At 45.1% G+C, this 26,394-nt stretch overlaps 1 protein-coding gene across 2 annotated transcripts in view; it reads left to right on the top strand.

Moving 5' to 3' along the window:
• Window positions 1-16,070: 16,070 nt before the first annotated feature.
• The window catches only part of PKP3 (plakophilin 3), a 96,844-nt gene continuing 86,520 nt past the window's right edge, over window positions 16,071-26,394 (top strand). Inside the window, exon 1 of one of the 2 annotated variants that reach the window (XM_073554328.1) lies at window positions 16,071-16,223. In XM_073554328.1, the coding sequence (XP_073410429.1) occupies window positions 16,191-16,223 (33 nt within the window). In that variant the 5' untranslated portion in view covers window positions 16,071-16,190. The remainder of the gene's footprint in view (window positions 16,224-26,394) is intronic. The other variant, XM_073554330.1, reaches the window with a different exon arrangement.

The following is a 26,394-nucleotide window of genomic DNA, read 5'->3' as shown; positions in this document are numbered from 1 at the left end:
TTAATATACAAGTCAGAGGGTGTAACAGTGCACCGAGATTTTGGGCACGCCAAGGGTGCACCAAAGCACCCTCATTCGCATAAGAATTAAAAATGAATTTTTCAGCAACTAAAGCACTAAAATGTATGTCACTGGTATGATTTTTATAGGGCCTAAATCCCCTACATAAATGTTTAATTTACTGAATTTGTATTTTGGGAGTGACAGACTCCTTTAATGGTCATTTTCAATGGCTATTATGGACGTTTTTTGCAAATCAGATGCTAGAAACAAGTTGATAATCATTTAATGTAGTGTGATGTAATTAACAGTAAGATATGCATATGGCAAAAAATGCCAGCACTCCATTTTTTTTGCGATAGATACAGTAGATATGAAGATAGATATCTGAACAAATCCCCATAGCTTTTCACGGAGGGATTTTCTTGGTGTCAGTATGGGAGTTGCTTGGGTGGAGAATACATTGAGAATTGGGTGTGGTTATAATAACCTTTTCTACAAGCTTATACCTGCTATGGAGAAAGGTAATGACTATCCCCTTCCACACCCTGTGAATAGCAAAAAACAAGGCTAAACATGAGTTTCCCGCAGGGGCTTTCAGAGAGCCAAGGTGCTTTTAGCAGCCTCAGTAATACCTACTGGGATTATCCACCTCGCTTTCTTCTGCAGTCCAAAGCTCATCATTGTTACTGTACAGTAGTTATTTGACAGATTCTCTTTAAAAAAAAACCTCTCTCGATCCATCCTGCACAAATAACTACAGACCAGTCTCCAATCTCCCCTTCATCTATAAACCCTTGGAGCACCTGGTCTACTCCCGCCTTACCTGTTACCTCTCCATTCACTCTCCTAGGTCCATCACAGTCTGTCTTCCGCCCCCTACATTCGACAGAAACCGCACTTAAAGTGACTAATGACGTTTTGATAGCAAAATGTAATGGTGATCACTCTCTGCTCATTCTTCTTGACCTCTCTGCAGTTTTCGAAACCTTTGACCACCATCTCATACTCTCTACACGCCAATCAATAGGCATTGAGGACACTGCTCTCTCTTCTGTTTCTCTTCCTATCTTTCTGACTGCTCCTTCAGTGTCTTGTTTACTGGCTACACTTCATCTCCTCTTCCTCTCACTTTTGGGGTACCTCAGGGATCAGTTCTTTGCCCTCTTCTCTTCTCTCTCTACATGGCCCCAATTGGACAGACCATCAGCAAATTTTGGTTTTCAGTACCATCTTTATGCTGATGACACACAACTATACACGTCATCCCCTGACCTTACCATAACTGTACTACAAAACACCAGTCACTGTCTATCCGCAGTTTCCAACATCATGTCCACTCTCTAGCTGAAATTTAACCTTTCCAAAACTGAACTGCTTCTGCTCTCACCATCTACTAACCTCCCTAAATATGACATCTCCCTCTCCGTGGGTGGCACCATAATAACACTCCGGCAGTAGGCACGCTGTCTGGGTGTTATGTTTGACACCAATCTTTCTTTCACCTCCTTTATACCATTTCTTTCCTGCTTTTGCCACTTGCACCTAAAGAACATCTCTAGAATCCACCCCTTTCTCAAGATGGACACAACAAAAACCCTCACTGTTGCCCTGATTCACTCTCGCCTTGAGTACGGTAATTCTCTTTAATTGGCCTCCCCCTCAGTCGACTTTCCTCTCTCCAGTCCATCGTTAATGCAGCAGCCAGGGTCGTCTATCGGGCTAATCAGTACTCGGATGCCTCCGCTCTGTGCCAGTCATTGTACTGGCTGCTCATTCATTATAGGATCAAATTGAAACTGCTTGCTCTCACCCACAAAGCTCTCCACAGTGGGCAGCTCCCTACATATCATCCCTCAATTCTGTTTATCGGCCTATCCGCTCGCTACGCTACGCAACCAACTTTCAACTAACATCCACACAAATCCGTTAAACTGTTGTAACTATTCAAAGTGTCTTATGCCAGTTTTAATTTTTTATGTTTTGTTTTCGCATTGTCACATTCCAGAAGCCGTAATATCACAATAAGAACTACTACGGCATCACTACTACTTCATTATTACTATGTATTGCTATTGGATTAGTGTAAGATCAACTTATATAGCCTGTCTACTAGTACATTATGCCTCCCTATTTCATAAATCATTACTATTGTGATTATCAATATTACATCAAGTATTATATAATTAATACAAAAATATCAAGACTCATTTTATATACCAAGTAGCGGTGAAAAAAATCACCTAATAACTACGTAAGCCTCCATAATTCAATATTAAAAGATAGGAGAAACATAGTAGTTTATTCCAACATACAAAATTTTATTAATAACACCATACAATAATTGCATGAACACATAAATAGTTAAAAAGATGTGTATATACAAAGATACCAAAACAATAAAGGAGGCACCGAACAGCATAGATCATAAATAAGTGTTAAATGTTAGCAAATGCTCTTAATCATGGGGAGAGCTTCCAAAAGCACCTAATATTGATTATAGAAAACAGTCAGTAAGCTCATACAAATTGTAACCAAGTACTATTAGAAAAAACAAAGCGTTATTAGAAAGCACATGGGTGAACTCGCACCCTATACTAGTCAATCACACTACAGGGAAACCCTTCATAAGGGTTGGCCCACAGAAAAAACTTCTATGGCTGTAACCATGCTGTCCCACCTCATGTGCCAGCGCTACAACAAGTAAACAAAATAATAACCACAAGAATTAGTCAAGTGGAAGATTGCTGTGAGGCATCCCCTTGAGAAAGTGGCGACGAAACGCACGTCGGGGACTGTCTAAGTGCGGCACCACAGCATATTGGGTGAGACAGCAATCTTCCACTTTGGGACAGGAGTCAATGGCCACCAGACTAGAGCCCTGCCTGTGAACGTCCTCCAAACTTCTGGCCTCTCTGGCGCCTCTTCTTAATAGTAGGACTAGTGCAATGTAATGCGTGTGCCTCACCACTGGGCTGTCCAATCAGAAGAGTCACAGGGAATGTCTAAATGCGGCACCACAGCATATTGGGTGAGACAGCAATCTTCCACTTTGGGACAGGAGTCAATGGCCACCAGACTAGAGCCCTGCCTGTGAACGTCCTCCAAACTTCTGGCCTCTCCGGCACATCTTCTTAATAGTAGGACTAGTGCAATGTAATACGTGTGCCTCACCACTGGGCTGTCCAATCAGAAGAGTCACATGGAATGTCAGAAGGTAGGAGGAGGTTCACAGGAAGGACTCTGGTATGGCGGCCATGGACTACCGATGTGGTCGCTCTATCATGGTGTTGCAAAACTTTTTGCTCATTTTTTTTATCTTTCCATTGATATAGATGTGTGAGGGCTTGTTTTTTTGAGGGACGAGTTGTAGTTTGGAATGACACGATCCATTTTATCATGTGATATACGGCCAGGTTCACATAGCGTTAATCAGCCCTATCAACGCATAGCGTTGACGGGCTGCGTTAACGCTATAGCATAAAGCTATATGCTTTATGCCATACCGCTAGCGCTGACGAATCATCAGCGCTAGCTGTAACGGAGCCTCAGACGCTGCAGCCCGCGTCTGAGGATCCGTCAATGCTTAACGGCACATCACGAACGCGTGCCGCTTTACGGCATACATCGCGATACGCCACACAATGGTGGTGTATGGCAGCGTTAATGGACTGCCATAGCGCAGTGGGAACCCGGCCTACTGGAAATCAGGAAAAAAAAATTCAAGTGTGGCAAAATAATAAAATAAGTACAATTCTGCAATTGTTTTTTGGGGCTTTTATTTATAATTTTTATTGTACAGTAAAAATGATCTGGCACAATGATTCTCAACGTCAATATGATTACGGCAATACCAAACATTTACAGTTTTATGTATTTTACATTTGTTTAAATAGTAAAAAAATAATGAAAATTAGTAAAACAAAATTTTCGTCTCTCAGACAATGGAAACACAAGCAATGTTTTTAATTTTTGGTCCATGGGGCTGAATGAAGGCTTTTTTTACACCCTGATATGATTTTTATTGTTACCATTTTGAGGTAGATGTGATTTTTTAATCGTCTATTGGCTTTTTTTGCTCTGTTTGAGCAGCTGAAAGACCACAATTCTGTAATTTTGATTTTATTTCTCGTTACTCTGTTTAGTGATTGAGTTAAACAATATTACATTTTGATAGATCGGATTTTTACAAATGTGGAAATAACACACAACATATGGGTCACCCACCCAGGGCTGTGGGGTACTCGGTACCGGGCCGGTGTTAGGGGGATGTGTCACAGCAGCGGTGACCCGGTCCGTGGCCCTGGGCGCCCAAGTAATGGGGAAATGTAGTTAATGGAATAGAATAGTTCGTGACGCCACCTGTGGTGCTCGGCAAGGGAGATGTTAAGCCGATGCTGCAGACAGATCCGCTGGGACTGAGGATATGGTGCAGCAAATATGTATTAGCTCCCCACAGGTGAAGCTATAGTCCCAGGGCAGTGTAGATGTGGTTGGCACGGGGATGTAGCAGTGCTGTAAGGGTAAGAAGCAGACAAGACACAGTGGGGTGCAATTTCTGTACCTTTCCATGATAACTGCAGTCCAGGGTCCTGATTACAGATGGTATTGGAGCAGGCTAGCCTGGAAGCAATTCAGGGATTCTCTCTCTGCAGACGGGCTGTGCAGTCTCCTTCCTAACACTGGTTTGAATGAAGCATTCCAGTACTAAGTTACTCTGAAGTTCCTCCTGTCAGATGTTCCCAAGAACCTTACTTGCACGGCAGACAGCTGTAGCCTCTCTCGGGGACTCTTCTCCCTCTCTCTCAGTCCTGGCTCTCTATCCAAGCTGCTGCTGTGCCTCAAGTCTTAGATGGGAGTAGGGCATTTACAGCCTCCTACTCCTCTGGTATCTGCTGTAGGACCGTTAGTGTCCGTACAGCCGTGGAGACCAGGGTCCAGTTCGTGCGCTGTCAAGCTGAGGGAGCTCTCCTTCCTAGCTCAACCTCCAGCTTCTCTCACCACGTCTGCGCACTTCACCCTCCGCAGACTCACTAACTACTCCTTCCTCCTGGCCCTCAGAGAGTACTCCTCCCATTAATCCGGGTTCAGAGTTCCCCCTGCTGGCCTGGAGTGAAAGTGTGTTGCATGTATGGATTGACTGCGAGAGAGACCCATCATTGCCTCCAAGCCTGGCATTACCCTCCCCTGGAGGAAGGCAAAGCCACTGTGTCGGCGATGCTCCTGGGTGCGCCACATTCCCCCCTAGTGCAAGTCAGAACTCCTGGGCTGAACAAAAACATGAAACATATAAACAATTGAACAATGATATTTGTACAAGATTAAAAATGAAAAAGTTACAAAAACCAAGTGTTTCCAAAAATGGTCCTATGATGATAAGTCCAGCATCAATGTCCATGGTCCATTCCTGGGCAAATGGTAAATTATTTACAAATAAGTTTTTGACCACACACAAGTCCTGTGGTTCAGTGTTCATGAAACAAAGCTGATAAAATCAAAAGAGGGACTCTTACAGGTTACCTGTAGGCACAAAGCTTGAAAAACAGTTACATATCTACAAAATTTCAACATTTACATTAACTTTGCTATATACGATATCTAAGGGGTGGTATACTTTGTGTGGTGCGGGTAGACCTGCGTAACTCTAGTGTGGGCAATCTGGGTAGCATTCTCCTACCGAATCATAGACTCACCAGGGGCATAACAGGTTCACCACTGGCAGGGCGATGGTTCTCTGGCTCCACTGCTGGTGTGGCATCTGCTACCTGATTTTCCTGATTCTCTGGAGTCACATCTTCCTGTGCTACCAATTGGGGAAACAGCAACACTGGCACCACTATAGCATCGTTTACCTTAGTCCAATTCGCAGGGAATTCTCCAAGCACTGTGCTGACCTTCTCTTCTTCTACTATGGGCTGGATGTTATCTGTTTCTTCTCTTCTTTCTTTCAACTGGTCAGGACACAACTTCAAATGATCTCTTGATACCGCTGCCGAGGTCTCTCCTCCATCTTTACTCACAAGGCATACCTTAGCATTATCAAAGTTCGAGGGCAGAATGGTATAAGGTTCAGCTTCTCACTGATCATCCAATTTGTGCAATCTTCTCTTTCTTTTCAAGACTTGCTCTCCCGGCGACAGAGGAATGGCAGGTGCATTCTGATTGTAAAGCTTCTCCTGCTTTTGCCTGGCCTGAGCTAGACTCCTTTCCACACATTCTTGAACTCTCCTGTACTGTTGCTGCCTCTCCGTGTCCCAATCAGCATCTGGTGACGTTACTTCAGGTGTCAGGACTCCCATGTCTAAGTCAATAGGCAGCTTACCAGGTCTTGCTCTCATTAAATAGGCCGGGGTACAGTTGGTAGAGTTCACTGGAATATGGTTGTAGAGGTCCACCAGATCGGGCAACTTCTCTGGCCACAGATTCCTGTCCTCCAAGGGCAGAGTCTTCAGGAGATCCATCACTACCTGGTTCATCTACTCGCACATGCCATTGGTCTGTGGGTGATATGGTGTTGTCCGGATCTTCTTACAACCATACAGGTTACAGAATTCTTGGAACACTTCTGCCTCGAAAGCTGGACCTTGATCGGTAAGCACTTTCTCCGGGTATCCATGTGGTCTACAGAAGTGCTGCTGGAACGCTCTGGCTGCTGTCCTGGTAGTTTGATCTTTGACAGGCACAACTACCAGGAATCTTGAGTAGTGGTCCACAATGGTAAGTGCATAGATGTAGCCTGACTGGCTTGGAACCAGCTTCACATGGTCCAGGGCTACCAACTCAAGGGGCTGTTTGGTGATGATTGGCTGTAGAGGAGCTCTCTGGCTGTCCCGATCCTTTCTGCGCAGGTTACATTGTCCACACTCCCGGCACCACCTCTCAATGGCTTTCCTCATACCAGCCCAGTAGAACCTCTCTCGGAGCAATACTTCCAACTTCTTCCATCCGAAGTGTCCAGCTCCATTGTGGTATGCTTCCAGGACCATTGATGCCTCTCTCTTTGGGACTATCACCTGCCAAACCAGCTCATGAGTGCGGGCATTGATACTCCTCCGACACAGCTTCCCTTCATAAATGAACAGCCGGCCTCTCTCCTTCCACAACTGCTGAGTTTCTTCAGGAGCATCCGACTCTGGACGTGAGTCAGCTCGTGTCAGCAGCTCTTTCACCAGTCGGACTGCAGGGTCACTATTTTGCGTTTCTGCCCAGTCATGATGAGGCAATGGATTCAGGGTGACCTCCTTCAAGCCAGACCATCTGTTTCTCACTCCTTGAGCATGCTGGGCCGCAAGTGGCCGGTGGAAGGGAGGTAGCTCTATCTCTTAAAGAGCCTCAGGGTCTTCTCCTGCATCTGGTAGGTTAGGCATTCTGGACAGCGCATCAGCATTGGCATTCTTGTGCCCTGCCCGGTACTTGATGGTAAACTCATAGTTCGATAGCCGAGCCATCCATCACTGTTCCAGGGCACCTAGTTTTGCAGTATCCAAATGCGTCAACGGATTGTTGTCCGTGAAGATAGTGAACTTGGCGGAGGCTAGGTAATGTTTTATTCCTTTCGGTGACAGCCCAGACTATGGCAAGGAACTCCAGCTTGAAAGAACTGTAGTTATCAGGGTTCCTTTCAGTGGGGCGCAACTTCCTGCTGGCGTAGGACATCACTCTTTCTTTCCCATTCTGTACCTGCGACAGTACTGCTCCTAGTCCCACGTTGCTGGCATCTGTGTACAGCACAAAGGGTTTGTCATAATCTGGGTAGGCCAGAACTTCGTCTCCTGTGAGAGCCATCTTCAATCTGGTGAAGGACCTTTCCAACTCTTCAGTCCATTCAAAGGTGGAATTTTTCTGTTTGGTCTTCTTGGACTGCCCCACCAGGAGACTTTGCATAGGGGTGGCTATTTCAGTAAAGCCCTTGATGAATCTTCGGTAGTAGCCTACCAGTCCATGGAATTGGCGTACTTAATGAAGGTTCCTGGGCTTCGGCCAGTCCCGGATGACTGTGACCTTATCAGGATCTGGTGCCACATCTTCTGCACTGACCACATGACCGAGGTACTGCACCTTGGGCTTCAGGAGGTGGCACTTGGAAGGCTTCACCTTCAGGCCAAAATTGGACAAAGCTTCAAACACTTCAGCCAGGTGCTCCAGATGATCTTCATAGGTTTTGGAGAAAACAATGACATCATCCAGGTACAACAGGACCGTCTCAAAGTTCATGTGTCCCAGGCAGCACTCCATCAGCCGTTGAAATGTTCCTGGAGCAGTGCAGAGCCCAAATGGCATATAATTGAACTCACAGAGACCCATTGGAGTGGTAAATGCTGTTTTCTCCTTGTCTGCCTCTGCCACGGGAACCTGCCAATACCACTGGTGAGATCCAAGGTGGAAAAGTAATTAGCAGTTTTAAGTGCAGCTAATGATTCCTCAATTCTAGGTAATGGGTAGGCATCTTTATGTGTAATGCTGTTAATTTTCCTGTAATCAACACACATTCTCGTGGTACCATCCTTTTTCTATACAAACACTATTGGAGCTGCCCAGGGGCTACAACCGTCTCTAATGACCCCTGCCTCCTTCATCTCCCTCAACATACTCTTAGCACACTGATATTGTGTTGGGGGTATAGGTCTGTACCTCTCCTTTATGGGTGGATGGTCTCCCGTGAGGATATGATGTTGAACCCCAATTGCCTGCCCAAAATCTAGTGGGTGTTTGCTGAATACCCGCTCATACTCTTGTGTCACTCTGTAAACCCCATTCTTCTGGTATGAAGGTGTAGAGTCAGTTCCCACCTGCAGTTGCTGACACCACTCATCTGGCTGCTTCACAGAGCCATTGTCCTCCACCTGATCGGATGAGACCAAGGGTTCTGCTGCCTGCAAAGAGTTGTTATTAACGGCGAGCAGCTTAGCAACTGTGGCGTACCGAGGTATTGTGGCTTCCTCTTCCCCACAATTTAAAAGGCGTACAGGTACTCTCCCCTTTCGTACATCAACCAACCCTCTGGCTGTCAGGACAGTGGGCCTGCTCTCGGAGTATACTGGTTCTACCAACGCCTGGTAATCTCTCCCTCTAAGACCTATAGCTGCCCGACACCAAACCAACATTTCACATCTGGGGGGTATTGCAATGGGAAAAGCATCACTCACTCTGACACTGCCAATCTCTCCGCCAGAGAGTTCTACCTGTTGCCTTTGCATCAGGGCTCGGATCTCCTTCTGCAGGACTCGTTGTTCTCCGGAACCAGCAGTCTCAGCCACCTGTGGCAACAAGACAATAACCTCGGACAGACAGTTTTCAATTACATTTGTACCAAGAGTCATCATGGGATTGCATTCACGTCGATCAATATCAACAACTATTAGACCTTGAGACTTTAGCTCTACCCGCCCCACTTTGGCAGTAATTTCTTTACATCCTATCTGCAGTAAAGACTGACCATTACTAGCAACTACTGTCAGTTCACCAGTGGGGCCACAGGTAAGTTCTGAATCAGCCCAATACCTCTTGCACAGAATGTACGGCATAGTGGTCACCTGGGAGCCAGTGTCCAGCAAAGCGTTCATGGGAATGCTGTCAATCACCACAGGAAGGATTGGTCTCCCTCCCACATACTTGGCTCTCCAGTTCCTTGGGCCTGGGGATCCTACTCCTGGGGGTTGGCCCTTTGCCCCAGGGGTTGCTCGTTTAAAGGACAGTACCTAGCAAGATGACCTGCCTTGTAGCAGCGACGACAGATGGGACGTCCGTCTTGGTCATAGCGATCGTTGTTCCTTCCTCGAAGTGGCGGGGTTCTCCTCCTCTGGAGCCACGGGACATCCTCTGGACTGGAAGCAAGCTGTATCTTTTCTTTGGAGGACACTTGTAGGGACTGCATGGTTTTGATAAGTGCAGCCATCCCTTTGGTCAGCTCCTGAACTTGAAGACCCAGCTCCTCAGATGGATCTTTATCCAGAGTCTGTGCATCAGCCTCCACAGGGATGGAAGGAAAAGATGCTGCTTCCTGGTGGTAGGTGATCGCTGGGCGCCTAGGGGGCGCTGGACGGCTGTCAGTGGACTCCTGCAGTACCCGAATAGCCCTGTCCTTAAAATCAGCAAAGTTCAGATCAGGGTTTTACAGGGTTATAATACGCAACTGTCCTCTGTGGGTACTGGATAGGAGTCCTTCAATGAACTGCTCCTTTAACAGTTTATCTTCCTCCTTTCCACTGTCAGGATCAACTTGCTTAACTGCTCGCAGCGCCTCCTGCAGGTTGAGAGCATAGTCCCTGATACTGTCCTGCGCTTTCTGTTTACAGCCAAAGAACCTCATCTTGATTTCAGCTGCAGTGCGGGAGTCAAAGGTTCTCCTCAGCTTGGCCAGGATCTTTGCAACAGTCTTTATCAGTGTCCTGCCAGGCTCTCACTTCTCTCTGCGCTGCACCCGCTAGCTGTCCAATCAGGATATTCACTTTCTGGCTTTCAGACAGAGGGTATACTTTAAACAAACTGCACAGTCTCTCTTTAAATTCACTCAGGGTATGTGACTTACCCGAGTACTGCGGTAGCCAGGCCGTTCCCGGTATGTAGGGCATAGACAGCGGCATTATGGGGACTGCTGCGGCGGGCGCTCCTCCTGGTGGCACCGCGGGGCCCGCTGTTTGGCACGGACATCCTCCCCCTAAGTTAACGTTATGTAAGCTCACCGGCGGCCGCTTCATAGGCCCGATGCTCCGGGCTGTAGGCCTCAGATCTTCCTCTTCTCACGCGCTGTCCTCTCTTCCCGCGCGGCACTTCACTTCTTCGCGCTCTGTGGCAGGCTCCGCCCACGAAGGCCCGCCTCTTTCTTCCCGCGCGCCAAGCAGCGCGGCAATGGTGGCAACTGGCGCCAATTTCACACAGTCTTTTACACAAACACAGTCTATGGCACACAGGACCTGGGGGGTACCGGGCTCCGTAATCCTGTTCGTGACGCCAAATTGGGTCGCCCTCCCAGGGCTGTGGGGTACTCGGTACCGGGCAGGTGTCAGGGGGATGTGTCACAGCAGCGGTGACCCGGTCCGTGGCCCTGGGCACCCAAGTAATGGGGAAATGTAGATAATGGAATAGAATAGTTCGTGACGCCACCTGTGGTGCTCGGCAAGGGAGATGTTAAGCCGACGTTGCAGACAGATCCGCTAGGACTGAGGATATGGTGCAGCAAAGATGTAATAGATCCCCACAGGTGAAGCTATAGTCCCAGGGCAGTGTAGATGTGGTTGGCACGGGGATGTAGCAGTACCGTAAGGGTAGGAAGCAGACAAGACACAGCGGGGTGCAATTTCCGTACCTTTACTTGATAACTGCAGTCCAGGGTCCTGATTACAGATGGTATTGGAGCAGGCTAGCCTGGAAGCAATTCAGGGATTCTCTCTCTGCAGACGGGCTGTGCAGTCTCCTTCCTAACGCTGGTTTGAATGAAGCATTCCAGTACTAAGTTACTCTGAAGTTCCTCCTGTCAGATGTTCCCAAGAACCTTACTTGCATGGCAGACAGCTGTAGCCTCTCTCGTGGACTCTTCTCCCTCTCTCTCAGTCCTGGCTCTCTATCCAAGCTGCTGTTGTGCCTCACGTCTTAGATGGGAGTAGGGCATTTACAGCCTCCTACTCCTCTGGTATCTGCTGTAGGACCGTTAGTATCCGTACAGCTGTGGAGACCAGGCTCCAGTTCGTGCGCTCTCAAGCTTAGGGAGCTCTCCTTCCTAGCTCAACCTCCAGCTTCTCTCACCACATCTGCACATTTCACCCTCTGCAGACTCACTAACTACTCCTTCCTCCTGGCCCTCAGAGATCACTCCTCCCTGTAACAACCCTGCTGGCATCACTGCATGGCTTCCCATCCCCCGCACACCAACTTACTTTCTGCTTCAAGCCATGCTGTGAATTCTGTCTGTTGCCAGCTCTGTGCCTCTGCTCACCATGTTTCCTGACTGTGTGTATAGGGGGGCGGCACCTGAATTCTCTGGTTCTTATGCAGTCAGGGTGCACCTGTGTAATATGTCCCTTACCAATCACCTAGAGCCCTTGACTATTTAGTTTCGCCACACCCACTGACCTTGGCCTGTGCAATGTTTAATCTCAGTTAGTATCTTGCTGCTGAGGAAGCCAGGCCCTGTTCTGTGTATTTCCTCCTTCTCTGGAGGAATACTTCTTGTCTTGCCTTGTACCTTGTCTGCCTGCCAGGAGGCTGAATATCCTGGCCCTTGAGTCTTGGTTCCAGTACCCTGTCTCTACTCTGTCCTACCTTAATCTCCCTTTTTCCTTGTCCATGGCTTCCTTCCCTGCTGTGTCTTTCCTTGTGTCCTCCCTGTCTGTGCATCTGCACCCTTGCAGCTCTGTCTGTGAATCTGCACCCTTGCAGCTCTATCTGTTCATCTGCACCCTTGCAGCTCTGACTGTGAACCTGCACCCTTGCAGCTCTATCTGTTCATCTGCACCCTTGCAGCTCTATCTGTTCATCTGCACCCTTGCAGCTCTATCTGTTCATCTGCACCCTTGCAGCTCTATCTGTTCATCTGCACCCTTGCAGCTCTGTCTGTTCATCTGCACCCTTGCAGCTCTATCTGTGCACGGCTCCCTAGCCGCTCTGCCTGCTCGGCTCCCTAGCCGCTCTGCCTGCTCGGCTCCCTAGCCGCTCTGCCTGCTCGGCTCCCTAGCCACTCTGCCTGCTCGGCTCCCTAGCCACTCTGCCTGCCTGGCTCCGCACTCCTGTGGCTCTGCCTACTCCGCACTCCTGCGGCTCCGCCTACCTGCACCTCCTGTGTGAACAGGTCCAAACCTGTTCCTTCATATTCCACTCCTTCCTGCCTATATCCATACCTGCACCTCCTGTGTGAACAGGTCCAAACCTGTTCTCTCATTTACCACTCCTGCTTGCCCTGTGTCTCAAGCCGTCATCTCCCTGCTCTGTGTCTCCAAGCCATGCCCGCCTGTCCAGTGTCTCCAAGCCGTACCCGCCTGCCCAGTGTCTCCAAGCCGTGCCCGCTTGCCCAGTGTCTCCAAGCCGTGCCCGCTTGCCCAGTGTCTCCAAGTCGTGTCTCCAAGCCGTGCCTGCCTGCCAGTGTACCAAGCCATGCCTGCTTGCCCAGTGTCTCAGCCTGCCTGTTAGTCACACCTGTCCAAGTGACTTGTCCCCGAGTGGGATCAGCAGCCACAGCCAGACACCACCCTGGAGTGGCACCCGACAGCTACCTGCCACACAAGCCTGACCTCACCATCAGAGGCTCCAGTGAAGACCGAGGTAGTTGTCGTAGTCACGCCCCTTCCAGGGTAGCCTGGTTTGTGGCACAGTGGGGCCACAACCCCCCGGCTCACGCCATTCAGCCAAGGCGTGAGCGTGACACTCCCATTAATCCTGGTTCAGAGTTCCCCCTGCTGGCCTGGAGTGGAACTGTGTTGCATGTATGGATTGACTGCAAGAGAGACCCATCATTGCCTCCAAGCCTGACATTACCCTCCCCTGAAAGAAGGCAAAGCCACTGTGGCGGTCATGCTCCTGGGGGTGCCACACATGCACAAACATAGGGATGGAAAAAGCGAGAGGAAGGCCCTAACAGTAAGGAGCGAGGTATGGGGTACCTCCTAACAACAACCTGTGCCTATCCCTATGCTCCCCTAACGCCCTGTGTGGGTCCTTCTCCCTGCCGCCGTCACGTGCTTTTTCCCTAGCTGTCACCTCACAACCTAGCTAGTGCAATGGCCGGCAAGGACGCTAGCCTCACCACTGCAGATGGTATCAACACAGGGGATGTGACAAGTACAAGACAAATAGGGAAAGGGAAAACGATACTTCGCTCCAGCCTCTGCTGCCAAGCTCCAAACAGCAGAGGATACGGAACCAGAACCCCAAACTCCACAGAAGCAACAGCTACACCGCTGGCACCAGAGAGTAACAAATGCCTAGGCTGGTCTTCATAGAAAAACTCTATTACCAACAGTCAGCTGATGTGTCATGTGACTAATTAAAGGATGGTGGGGATGGTTACCACCCACATCAGCTGACCAGCAACAAAGCATCTGCCAGCAAAGAAACTTACATTAACCCTTGCCTAGCCCAAAAGGAAAAAAGCAACATTTAAATTATAGCAGTACCAGACCTGTCACAAATCCAGAAATGAATCGTGACAGAGCTCCTGTGTATAATGTCACCGGTGATCATGGTATTACCTGTACACTGACACTATATACAGAGCTCCTGTGTATAATGTCACTGGTGAGACTCCCTGTATTACCTGTACACTGACACTTTACACTGTGTATCATGCACACAGCTCATGTGCATAATGGCACTTATGGTAATGTTAGTATTTTTTTTTATTAATGATCATTATTGTAATTTTCGGTCACTATGTGGTGGTAATATGTGGTCGGGTCATGGTGTGGCAGTATTTGTCCCTTGTATGTGTTATTGATCATTTCCATTTAGGAAAAATAAACCTAAAAAAGTATTGCATATTTTAGCAAATTTTTAATAGGTTAGAGTCGAGTAGAGCCCTGCCAAAATATTCTACCTTGTCATGATGGCAGGCCTAAAAAAAATGTTTGGCCAAAACAAAATCTGATGGCTCTGTATGTGATATGGTGTTTAATGGGAACTGTTAAGGAGTGATTGTTGATGACGTGGTGCAGAAGTGGAAATTTTCCAAGAGTGGGCAGTGTGACGGTGTAAGGTTCGAAGAGTGGAGGCAGAGCTGTGCTGGAGTCTGAGGGATCTCAAGGAGGCTCTCAAATTTTGCATGTGTAGGGCCCTGAAATTCCTGGTGGCAGCACTGCATAACCTCCTGGCATCGGAAAATCCTCACTGTGCGGTCGATGCGTGGATTTACAAGTCTGCAGTCATATAGGGGTACTGCAGACTTGTAGCATAGAGGGGTTGCCCACTACTAGGACTGCCTCTTCTTATTCCCAATCCTTGGACTCGATAAAATAAAAAACCCTATATTCACCTCCCGTGCCAGCGCCATTCCAGCAGTTTAGGTACTCATGGTCTCAGGACTGTCATGTGGTTGCATGACACTTGGTGCCTAGGGCCCAATGAGCACTGGCATCACTGTCGCCGCATTCTGTCAAATTGAACATGAAGAGGAAGTCAGATCAGCTGTAGCCCTGGCTTCCTCTTCATGTTTGATTTGTCCAAAGGCGGAGACAGTGATGCCAGCGCCGAATGGACACCGGGCACCACGTGTCATGCAACTGTACAAGAGCCCTGAGACTGTGAGCACTGACACAGCTGGAATGGGAAGGGAGTATATCCCGGGACCTCTTTAAAAGGTGTATACCTATCTCCAAGCTCCTGTTCCAACATGTAGTAGGTGTAATAAAAATAAGATTAGCAAATACTTCCAATTAGAAAAGTAGTAGAGTTCTCCTGATTAGCTATGATGCTTATACCATGTGCAGAGCATATAACTAATCAACTGTCACTAAATTAGTGGTTGAAACCATGGATACCTAAACTATTGCAATGCCCTGCATATGGGGTAAACAACATAGCTAATCTGAAGAACTAAACTACATTTCTAAATTGAGGTATTTGCTAATCATATTATTATTACACTTACTACATATTGGAATAGGATTTTGGTGATGGGAATTCCCCTTTAATACATGACAACCCCTTTAAAGGAATAAATAGACTTTCAAAGTTTTTCTTTAAGTTATTAAGTTTAAATGAAACAACAGCAGTTGTATTGTCTTAAACCAGTAATCTGCAACTTACATAAATCAGGCTGTTGTAAAACTACAAATCCCAGCATGCATCGTGCTTCCAGGTGACTCCTCCAGACAATTAGAAATGTTTACACGAAGTAGTGGACTGGACGAGTTTACCTATGACACATTTAGGAAAGTTCTAATTACTATAAACTGCACTTTTCCATTTCAGACCTGCAAAACCTTTTCTTTTTGGTTCTCGTTAAGTCTTTAGAGCTGTGCCCTCTCACTTACAGCACAAAATCTTGGAACAATAATAATATAGGCGACAGCATTTTACCATTTTTTTTATCAATTTGAACAGTTAAAGGGTTAACATTCTTCAGGGCGTTGGTGCATCAACAGGTCCGGTGACGACACACGGGATGATACACTTTCCATTCTCTTCCTTTGACACAATTTGGGTTGTGTTACCTCTAAAACGTCCCACGCCCCAGTCACGGGGCAGAAGCATTTCTGAGCACCATGATGAGCCGAGGCCCCATTTTGCTGTCTCAGGTATGGACGGTTATATAAAATTCCATTAGCGCCTAGTTCATTTCTACAGATGTGCGGCACATGTGGAATTAAATGTTTACAAGGAGGTGGATTGATATGACAAATTTGAGCTTAGCGAGTAGAAGGTTAATGTGAAACTGTAGGTCTACTGATGGACTTGTTGGGCATATTTATGGCAGTGTATGGCAGGTATTGGGGCATGGTCAAGAAAGGCCGGTAGGCAACAGGAGTCTGCAATTCTGCAGAGCAATTTACTAGACAATATAGTAATGGAGTTTATCTTTTTGCAGTTTTCAGGAAGATATTAGCAAAAGAAATTAGTCATTTAGAAGCCACATCACAGTTTCTACTATGGGAGATCTGGAGGGACAATAGTGCGACAGGTGTGCATTACTAGTGTTATGTTCTGCAGATCAATTCATGTCCTACCAATGCAAAGCGTTGTAGTATTACATTCTGGATATGTTGTACAATGTGCATTCAACTTTGTATATCTAGCAACTGAGGAATTAATGGCAATGATGTAAAACAGAAGAGAGGACACCGGTGGCACCTTAGTCTATCTAGAAATGTTTGTTGGGTCAACACCCTGGTGTTAATTTAGAACTTTACATCACTATACTGTATATGAAGGTCAGGCTTTAGATCAGATCTTCATAGACCAATGGATTTACAACTCGCGATTCTACGCAAGCTGGGAGATGTAGATTTCCAACAACTGGAGGAACCCAGATTGGAGACCACTGCTAGAATCAAACATTAGTAATAGAATGGGGTCAGTCATTTTAATACCTGGACAAAATAAGAATTGATTACTCATAGCAGCATTTCAGATAAGATTTTTTTGTAGAGTCATCTGGTTTACAAGATAAAAGCATATTTTGGGGGGAATTTCTTCATTTTGGGTATGTTCCAAAATCAGACAGCCCCCAGCCTAGGTGAGACATCTTGTAAAGCTAGTAGATTCGCTTCGTCATAGATTTTACAAGTGAGAAGAAGTATATCTGCCCATAGACTGAGGTCTAGTTGTTGGCTTTTAGCCCACAGATCTGAGACTTTAGGATTCGGGGGTGGTGGGTGTGGGGATAGACATGTAATTTAGTGAAGGGTCTACATTACAGATCATCAGAAGATTCAACATTTTGGACTTTCTTGATAGCCTGTGAGAATCGCTCTTTAGCTATCAGTTCCATCCAGTTGGGTCCACGTAGTTTAACTTTTTAAAAAATAAGTTCTATTGCATGGAATATTTCAGCTCAGCATGTACTGTATGTTTTACCACAAAGCTGGATGGATAGCTCAGCCCACGCAGCAGCGTTCTCTTTACTGTGCCCTGAAGGCTTCTAGAGCAGGTAATGAGTTAAATGGACAATCTGTCAACGTTTTTCCATTGACGAGAAGATCCACCATGCTTTTAGAGCGTATTACTCTGACCACTGTGTGACATTTAGGTCTTGTGCACAGCCGTATTTTCAGTCAGACAAAACATTGGATCGCACTTGGAACCATGTTATCCCATGATGCCATGCCCATGTCCAATTTCTTCCTCGGACCGTGCTGCTTCGAGGAAAAAAAAAAATTGCAGCAGGTCTAAGTTGGATCTGATTATTGGATCACACTCAGTCATGCAAGTCAATGAGTCCGTGGAAAGCAACATCGGACTGCACTCGGCTGACATCTCAGTGTAGTCCGATTTTCATGGACTGACAGAATGGAGAAAATGTAGAAAATTTTCTTTCCCATCTTCTCCTCATCCGAGAAAATCGGATCACACTCTGATCAGAGTTTGATTAGCACAATCGGCTCTTGGATGAGAGAAAATACGCTGGTGTGCATCTAGCCTTATACTGTTGACCCCTCAATGATTATGATGGACAGATGACTACACATACTGTACATAGCCTCTTCTAGAATTAAATAAAGCTCCAGTGGATATTAAAGAAATGTGCTAGCATTCTCATATATAGATTTCCACAATTTCAAACAAAACCTAATTTAGCCAAGACTTATTTTTTGTTTCTCATAAGCTTATTGAAAAGAGGTTTTCACTTTTGTAGGCAAAATTTAGGATGTGGGTGCATCCCTATAATATTAGAGGAGGCTTAAGCCCCCGTCACACACAGCGATCTCGCTAGCGAGGTCGCTGCTGAGTCACAAGTTTTGTGACGCAACAGCGATCTCACCAGCGAGATCGCTGTGTGTGACACTTATCAGCGACCAGCCCCCTGCCGGGTATCGCTGATCGTGCTCGAATGGCCTGGACCTTTTTTTTGACTGTTGGTCTCCCGCTGGCCAGCACGCATCGCTGCTTGTGGCAGGCGGGAGACCAGCGATCAGTGAGCTGGAGCTGGTAACCAAGGTAAACATCGGGTTTCAAAGCACCGCGCGGCACTTAAAACCCGATGTTTACCTTGGTTACCCGCTCCCTGCACCAGCACGCTGGTATCTTAACGTACACTGCGGTTAACTAAGCGACGTGCGTCGCTTGTTACCCGCGTGTCGTGGTCCTGATCGCTGCTGAGATCTGCCTGTTTGGCAGCTCACCAGCGATCATGTAGCGACACACCAGCGATCCTGACAAGTTCATATCATTGTCGGGATCACTGGTGAGTCGCTATGTGTGACGGGGCCCTTAGTCACCGTTATGCATAATCTTTCGGTTTCTTGTCACAATAGTGATATGTCAATAGTTGCTCCTTTTAAGGGTATTGTCCAGGGTTGCAAAATCATGGCTGCTTCATTTGTCAAACTGCACTACTTATGCACATGAGCTATGTCTAAGATTTTGGCTCAACTGAGTTAAATGGAGTTCAGCTGTAGTACCACATACTTCCTGTTGACAGGTGTGGCACTGCTTTTGGAAGAAGAACTCCATATTTATTTGTGTTGTAAAATCCTCCAAGTTGGCCAACAGCCTTCTCCTAGGACTCCCACATTAGCATGCATGAAGTGTTTGCCCAAGCATGTATGTTCACACCTCATTTGCTATTAAGAGACAGTGATCATAAAGGAATTCATAAAAAACAATTGTTCCCCATCACATTTATTTTTGTTTCTAGCACATTGCCGATTTAGGCAAGGGAAGTTTTATCATTTTACTATTCAACAACTTCACAGGGCAAGGAACACAAATCTTCAATTAGGCTATCTTCAGCCAACGTCAAAGGTCCTTAATGGTCAAAATTTGATATGTAAAGTTGGTGCCTTTCCATTCATTAATGGTTGGCTATTCGCACCTGCTCGCACTTTGTACTAGAAGTATTAGGTTTCATTGGAAGAAACCATAATTAATGAGTTTGCCATTGTCATATAAATTAGACCTAGTAACAATAAGGGTCAGAAGGGCAAGTCCCAGACTTGTTAATGTGCTAAAAGGCCTTCAGCAATAGGTAGATCATGGACTAAATAATATGTTATCTACAGTATGTGTCAGCATCCACATACAGTACTGTTAAAAAGTTTGGTCTCCTTCCTTCTTCATGCAATGTTTTTATTGGAACGTGCACATTGTAGATTCAGATTGAAGGTAGCAGGCCCGTACACTAACACATATGGAAACAATGAGAAAAGATACAAGTTGAACAAACCACAATATGTTCCCCAAAGTACGCCACTTTAGACGCCCTTGGCATTCTCTCAGTATCATCAGGTAGTCACCTGAAATGGCTTCCAATGAACAGGTATGCCTCATCAAGAGTTCATTTGTGACAGTCACCGGCCTATAGAAAATGTAGCAAACATCAGGTGTGTTTTGCAGAGGAAGTGTAGGTACACATCCAGTACCGAGTCCCATTCCACAACTGTTCTTAGTCAGAATGTGGAAGGAACCACTCAACTAAATAAAGAGAAACGTCAGTCCACTATTAATTTAAGACATGAAGGTCAGTCAGACTAGAAATTTACTAAAAATTTTGAAATATCTTCAAGTGCAGTCCTGAAAACCATCTATCTCTATGATGAAAATGGCTTTCATGTGCACCACCCGAAGAAAGGAAGACCAAGAATTACCTCTACTGCAGAAGATAAGTTCATCAGAGTTAACAACCTCTGAAATTGAAAATTGATAGCACCTAAGCTATTAACTCTCTTAACCCCTTCATGATATCCACTGGATATACCACAACCCCCTGAGGGGGCTAACAAGATCAATAAAGAAAAATTATTAAGAAAAAATAAACAAAAACTAAAAGTACAAATCACCCCTTTTACCCGAATTGAAAATAAAGATATTAAAAGAAAAAACACGTGGTATCACCATGTTCAGAAAAGTCAGATCTATCAAAATATAAAAACAATTAACCCAATTGGTAAACACTGTAAACGGAAAAAAAATGAAGAACGCCAAAATTCCATTTTTTCTGGTCACTGCAGTACCCCAAAAAATGCTGTAACATGCAATCAAAAAGTTACATTTATCCCAAAATAGAACTAATGAAAACATAGACTCGCCCCGAAAAAAAAGCCATTACACAGCTTCATAGGACGAAAAATAAAGATGTTCCAGGTCTCTGAAAATGACGACACACTTTTTTAAAAAAAAAAACTTCAGGGTTTTTTTTTCCACCACTAAAATAAAAAAAACTGGACATATTTGATATCTCCGTAATCGTATTGATGAGGAGAAACATATTGCATGGTCATTTTTACCAGAAAATGTACACCGTAAAAACAATTCCCGAAAAACAATGTCAAAATTGTGCATGAGAGGGGGGGGGGGCAAAATTTTACTGCACTTGGAATTTTTTTTTTACCCTTTTTGAGTACACTATATGATAAAATGAATGGTGTTATTCAAAAGTACAACTTGTCACTCAAAAAAAAACCTCATATGTCTATGTGGACAGAAAAATAAAAGCGTTATGGCTCTGGGAAGAAGGGAGGGAAAAACAAAAACTGAAGCCACTACTGAAGAAGACCATAAACAAGACCCAAGCAATATAAGGAATGGATATTAGATCAGTGGAAATCTGTGATTTTTGCCACAAACTGCCATTCCTTTGTGAGATGCGGAAAGGTGAGCTAGTGGTTTAAACAAGAGCGATGCCCACTAAGAAACACGGAAGGGGAGGTGTTATGATGTGGGGGTGCTTTGCTGGTGATTTATTCCAAATTCAAGGACAGCAGAGAATGCCCGGTCGCAGGGGAGCACAAAAGACAAGAGAGAAGGGTATACTTGGTAGATATCTTCTTTTATTAAGTTCCACTACGCGTTTCGACGGATAACCTCTGTCTTCATCAGGTTTCACATGCCACCTTATGAAGACGGAGGTTATCCATTGAAACGCGTAGTCAAACTTAATAAAAGAAGAAATCTACCAAGTATACCCTCCTCCTTCTTGTCCTTTGCACTCCCCTGTGACCGGGCTTTCTCTCCTGTCCATGTTCTCATCCTCTCTTGAGGCACCCGGCAGGAGCAGCATCGGATCTCAATTCATCGGTGCCCCAAGACCTGTCAGCCTGGCGCTCCACTAATCTGTCTTATCTGGACTGTTTCTACCTTATTTCAAATTCAAGACACATCCAGCATTCTGCAATGACATGCCATCACATCTGGTTTGCAATTAGTGGGACCATAATTTGTGTGGCAATAGTACAATTACTCAAAACACACCTCCAAGCTATGTAACGGCAATATGACCATGAAAGAGTGCTGGAGTACTGCGTTACATAACATGGCCTCCACAATCACTCAACTTAATTGAGGTTATTTTGAATGAGTTAGACAGAGTGAACACAAAGCAGCCAACAAGTGCACAGCACCTCTGGGGGGACTCGTTCAAGACTGTTGGAAAGCCATTCCAGGTGACTACCCGATGAAGCTGTTTGAAAGAATACCGTCAGAGTAAAATGCGGGTACTTTGAGGAATCTAATATTTAAAGACATATTTTGGTTTGTTTCACAAGTGTTTCTTTACGCCTTCTTTACATTTGCGTTTTTGTGGTTTTGTCGCTTTCAGTCTGAATCTACTATGTGCACATTCCAATAAGAACAATGAAAACCACTGTATGAACTGGTGTGTCCAAACTTTTGATTGGTACTGTATGTAGTTGGTTCATATTTATAAAAGGTAAAAGTGATTGATATATTGTTTTATAATTGAAAGAAGAGATAACTCTAATTAGTTCAACTTATAATCCTAACATTTTGATTCGAAGGATTGAAAAAACTCTATGAGACACATGCTAAATGCCCAATATTAGGGAAAAATATCCTTCCCCTCTCTACTTGAGGAAATCAGACTAGTTTTCATTACAGAATCTAGTATCCACAACCTGTAATATCAGATTTAACAATATGAAAAAAGAAAAAAGCCAGCTCACCCCTCTGGCAATCCATTAGCCCAAGCATGGAAACCTGCAGTGCAGCAGGATCAATGTCCAAATGAATAGAAGAAATCCAGCTTCCCATTCCTGGAGAAATTTCCTTTATTGGACAACATATATAAAATCCAACTTCATATCAGCATATTGTCACCACCGAAGGTGGGACAGAACAGACGCGTTTCGAGCTTAGCAGCTCTTAATCATTGATCCAGGAACGGGAAGCTGGATTTCTTCTATTCATTTGATCATATTTATCAAGAACTGCATCCAGGACCTCCTTGAACTTGTTGTTGGCAATGATTTTCCGAAAACATGTCACAATTAGAGTAAAGCAAAGCAAGACAACAGTGGTTTAAAAAACAGTATGACTTAAAAGCATGTATTATCAAACTGAAATCTAATGGTGGCCACAAAGAGGGATAGTCAAAACTGAAATATGTGAGTCAGGTAGTCCTCTAGAGACCATTATGTAGAGGAAGTAGTTGAGATATGGGGAGATATTTAGGCATGGAAAGGTTCTGCAGAAGGTTTAAGAAGTTGGCATAACTATCACTTGATGGCTTTTTAGGTTATTTCAACAGATGAATAAGAGGTTTAAATTCAGCATAGAATATACAGACCCTTATTACTGTATTGTCATGGACTGTTCATGAGAAGACAATTTGGAAAATCCTACTCTGGACCCATGTCTGGCCAAGAATTCTAGGTTTATAATTTCTTATGAATCCAGTATATGTTCAAAAGTTTTCAGAATGGCTTTGACTGCTCAGGTCAGTGATACCGTAATTACTATTGGAGTAAATACCCTATAACATCACAGTTTACACTTATAGCCTCTTACAAAGGTTGTAACGATGAAATGGAGAGGACTATTGTGCTAATGAAGCAGATTCCCTTTGTGCCACTGTAAGGGCGGATGATGGCTGTTCTCTCTTCAGCAGAACCAAGAAGAGTAATGTGACTTCCTTCTAGACAGAGAACACTTCTTCTTATGCTACCTTTTAGGACCATATATTAGGTACTATACTAGGGATTTACCTGCTATTGCTATTGATTTTGAAATTCAATTTGGAACTTGAAAGGATCTATTGTATCTCTATTGTCACTGGTATTAGCCTGAGAAAGCTGTCCGCATTGTTGTACCTAAATCAATTATTAGACAACAGTCTTTGTACAATGCATACAATGCTATATTTCTCCTGTCTGACAGAGAGATAAAAGGCTCATTTAACAATATAAAAGTCAACTTTGAAAAGAAACAGTTCAGATAAGGACAGTGGGTGTTGGTCATCGCAACCACTCAAATTACAGTGATCAACTTTGAGGGAAATATCATGAAAGTGCACATTCAGATGGATCACTTTACTATAAATGACCCCATAATAGATGTGGGTATACAATATATTAAATACATGCACTGTATCGTGGTATGCAACCCAGGTTTACTTGCTATTTTCATGATTGATAGTACAAGTCTATGTAATTCCAATGACTAGAGTAATATTAATTACCGTATATACTCAAATAATATCCAACCCGAGTATAAGCCGAGGCACCCAATTTTACCACAAAAAAACTGGTCTGCGTGGTTCCCTCTCATCCCTATCCTGCTCTACGTGGCCCCCCTCATCCCTATCCTGCTCTGCGTGGCTCCCCTCATCCCTGTCCTGCTCTGCGTGGCCCCCCTCATCCCTATCCTGCTCTGTGTGGCCCCCTCATCCCTATCCTGCTCTGCGTGGCCCCCCTCATCCCTATCCTGCTCTGTGTGGCCCCCTCATCCCTATCCTGCTCTGCATGGCCCCCCTCATCCCTATCCTGCTCTGCGTGGCCCCCCTCATCCCTATCCTGCTCTGCGTGGCCCCCCTCATTCCTATCCTGCTCTGCGTGGCCCCCTCATCCTTATCCTGCTCTGCGTGGCCCCCTCATCCCTATCCTCATCTGCATGGCCCTCTTAATCCCTATCCTGCTCTACGTGGCCCCTCTCATCCCTATCCTGCTCTGCGTGGCCCCCTCATCCCTATCCTCGGCTGCATGGCCCCCTCATCCCTATCCTCGGCAGCATGGCTCCCTCATCCCTATCCTCGGCTGCATGGCCCCCTCATCCCTATCCTCGGCTGCATGGCCCCCTCATCCTTATCCTCGTCTGCATGGCCCCCTCATCCCTATTATATTTTTCGGTCAATATGGTCATAGGAGGGCTTGTTTTTTTGCAGGACAAGTTGTACTGTTCAACAATACCATTGTTTTGAACATATCTTGTACTGGAAAATGGGAAAATAATTCCAAGTGCAAGGAAATTGCAAATAAAGTGCGATTCCACAGTTTTGCTTTGTTTTTACCATGTTTTCTAAATGCTAAAACTGACCTGCCATTATGATTCTCCAGGTCATTTCGAGTTAAGAGACACCAAACATGTCTCTGTACTTTTTTATTTAAGTGGTAAAAAAAAATCTAAAGTTTGGTTTAAAAAAAACAAACAAAAAACAAAACCTCATTTTCTGAGATCCGTGGCGTCTCCATTTTTTGTGATCTTGGACTGCGTGAGGGCTTATCCTTTGCGCGTCGAGCTGACATTTTTATTGATACCATTTTGGTGTAGATACGATCTGTTGATCGCCCGTTATTGCTATGTAGTGGCGACCAAAAAACTTAATTCTGACGTTTTGAATTTTTTTCTTGTTACGCCATTTACCGATTGGGTTAATTCTTTTTTTATATTGATAGATTAGACGATTCTGAATATGGCGATACCAAATATGTGTATATTTGATTTTTTTAATTTTATTTTGAATGGGGCGAAAGGGGGGTGATTTGAACTTTTATATTTTTTTTATAATTTTAAAACCTTTTTTTTTCTTTTTGCATGCTTCAATAGTCTGTATGGGAGACTAGAAGCTACACTACTTTGATTGCCCATGCTACACATCAGATCGCCTGTGAGTAGCATAAATGCTCACTAATAATAAATAATAATAATCTTTATTTTTATATAGCGCTAACATATTCCGCAGCGCTTTACAGTTTACACACACTTTCATCACTGTCCCCGAGGCTGGAAACTGTGCCCGGAGGAAACCCACACAAACACGGGGAGAACATACAAACTCCTTGCAGATGTTGTCCTTGGTGGGATTCGAACCCAGGACTCCACTGAGCCACCGTGCTGCCTCACTTGCTATGAGCGCTGACCACTGGGCGGGGCTCATAGCAATCTGGCTATCACAGCCATAGAATTCTGCTGAAGACCACTGGTTGTCATGCTGACCCATCGGTGACCCGCGATCATGTGACGGAGCTTGCACCAAACAGGGGTAGTCTGACATCGGCATACTAATAAGTCCAGTGTCAGAAAGAGGTTAATATTGTCCAAAATGAGGTTCCAGGGCCTGGGTGTGACTGCAACCCCTGTACCTATTATAGTTACACTCCTGCCCATAATATTATTGGGATAAGGAGAATCAATAGTGATCCTGGTTGATATTAACCACATTATAGGGACCACTATATTGGTTGCATGGTGGGCAAACATGAAATATTTTTTGGTATATAGCTCTTCCATGTCCCTGTTCTCCTTGAACCTGTTGCTTATAGGGCTTATCCAAACCTGAACAGGAGATAAACTGCAGAACTTGTTGCCAGACTAGTTTTTAGCTGATCGATGAGGGTGCCGGAAATCAGACCCTCATCGATCTCATCTGTAGTAACAATAGTCCAGGCCTGAACAAGCCCTTTAATGTAGCCTCAGGTGATCTCATAGATAACAAGCCTGAAATTCTGCTTTACAAAATGCTCTAATTCTGAGGTAATGAGTGCAGACAAAACATTCCAGGTTGACTTGTGGAAGTTC

This window comes from Dendrobates tinctorius, unplaced genomic scaffold (assembly GCF_039654945.1).
Source record: "Dendrobates tinctorius isolate UK_male_01 unplaced genomic scaffold, ASM3965494v1 ptg000211l, whole genome shotgun sequence".
Classification (NCBI taxonomy): Eukaryota; Metazoa; Chordata; class Amphibia; order Anura; family Dendrobatidae; genus Dendrobates; species Dendrobates tinctorius.
This window is presented reverse-complemented; position numbering and strand designations above follow the sequence as displayed.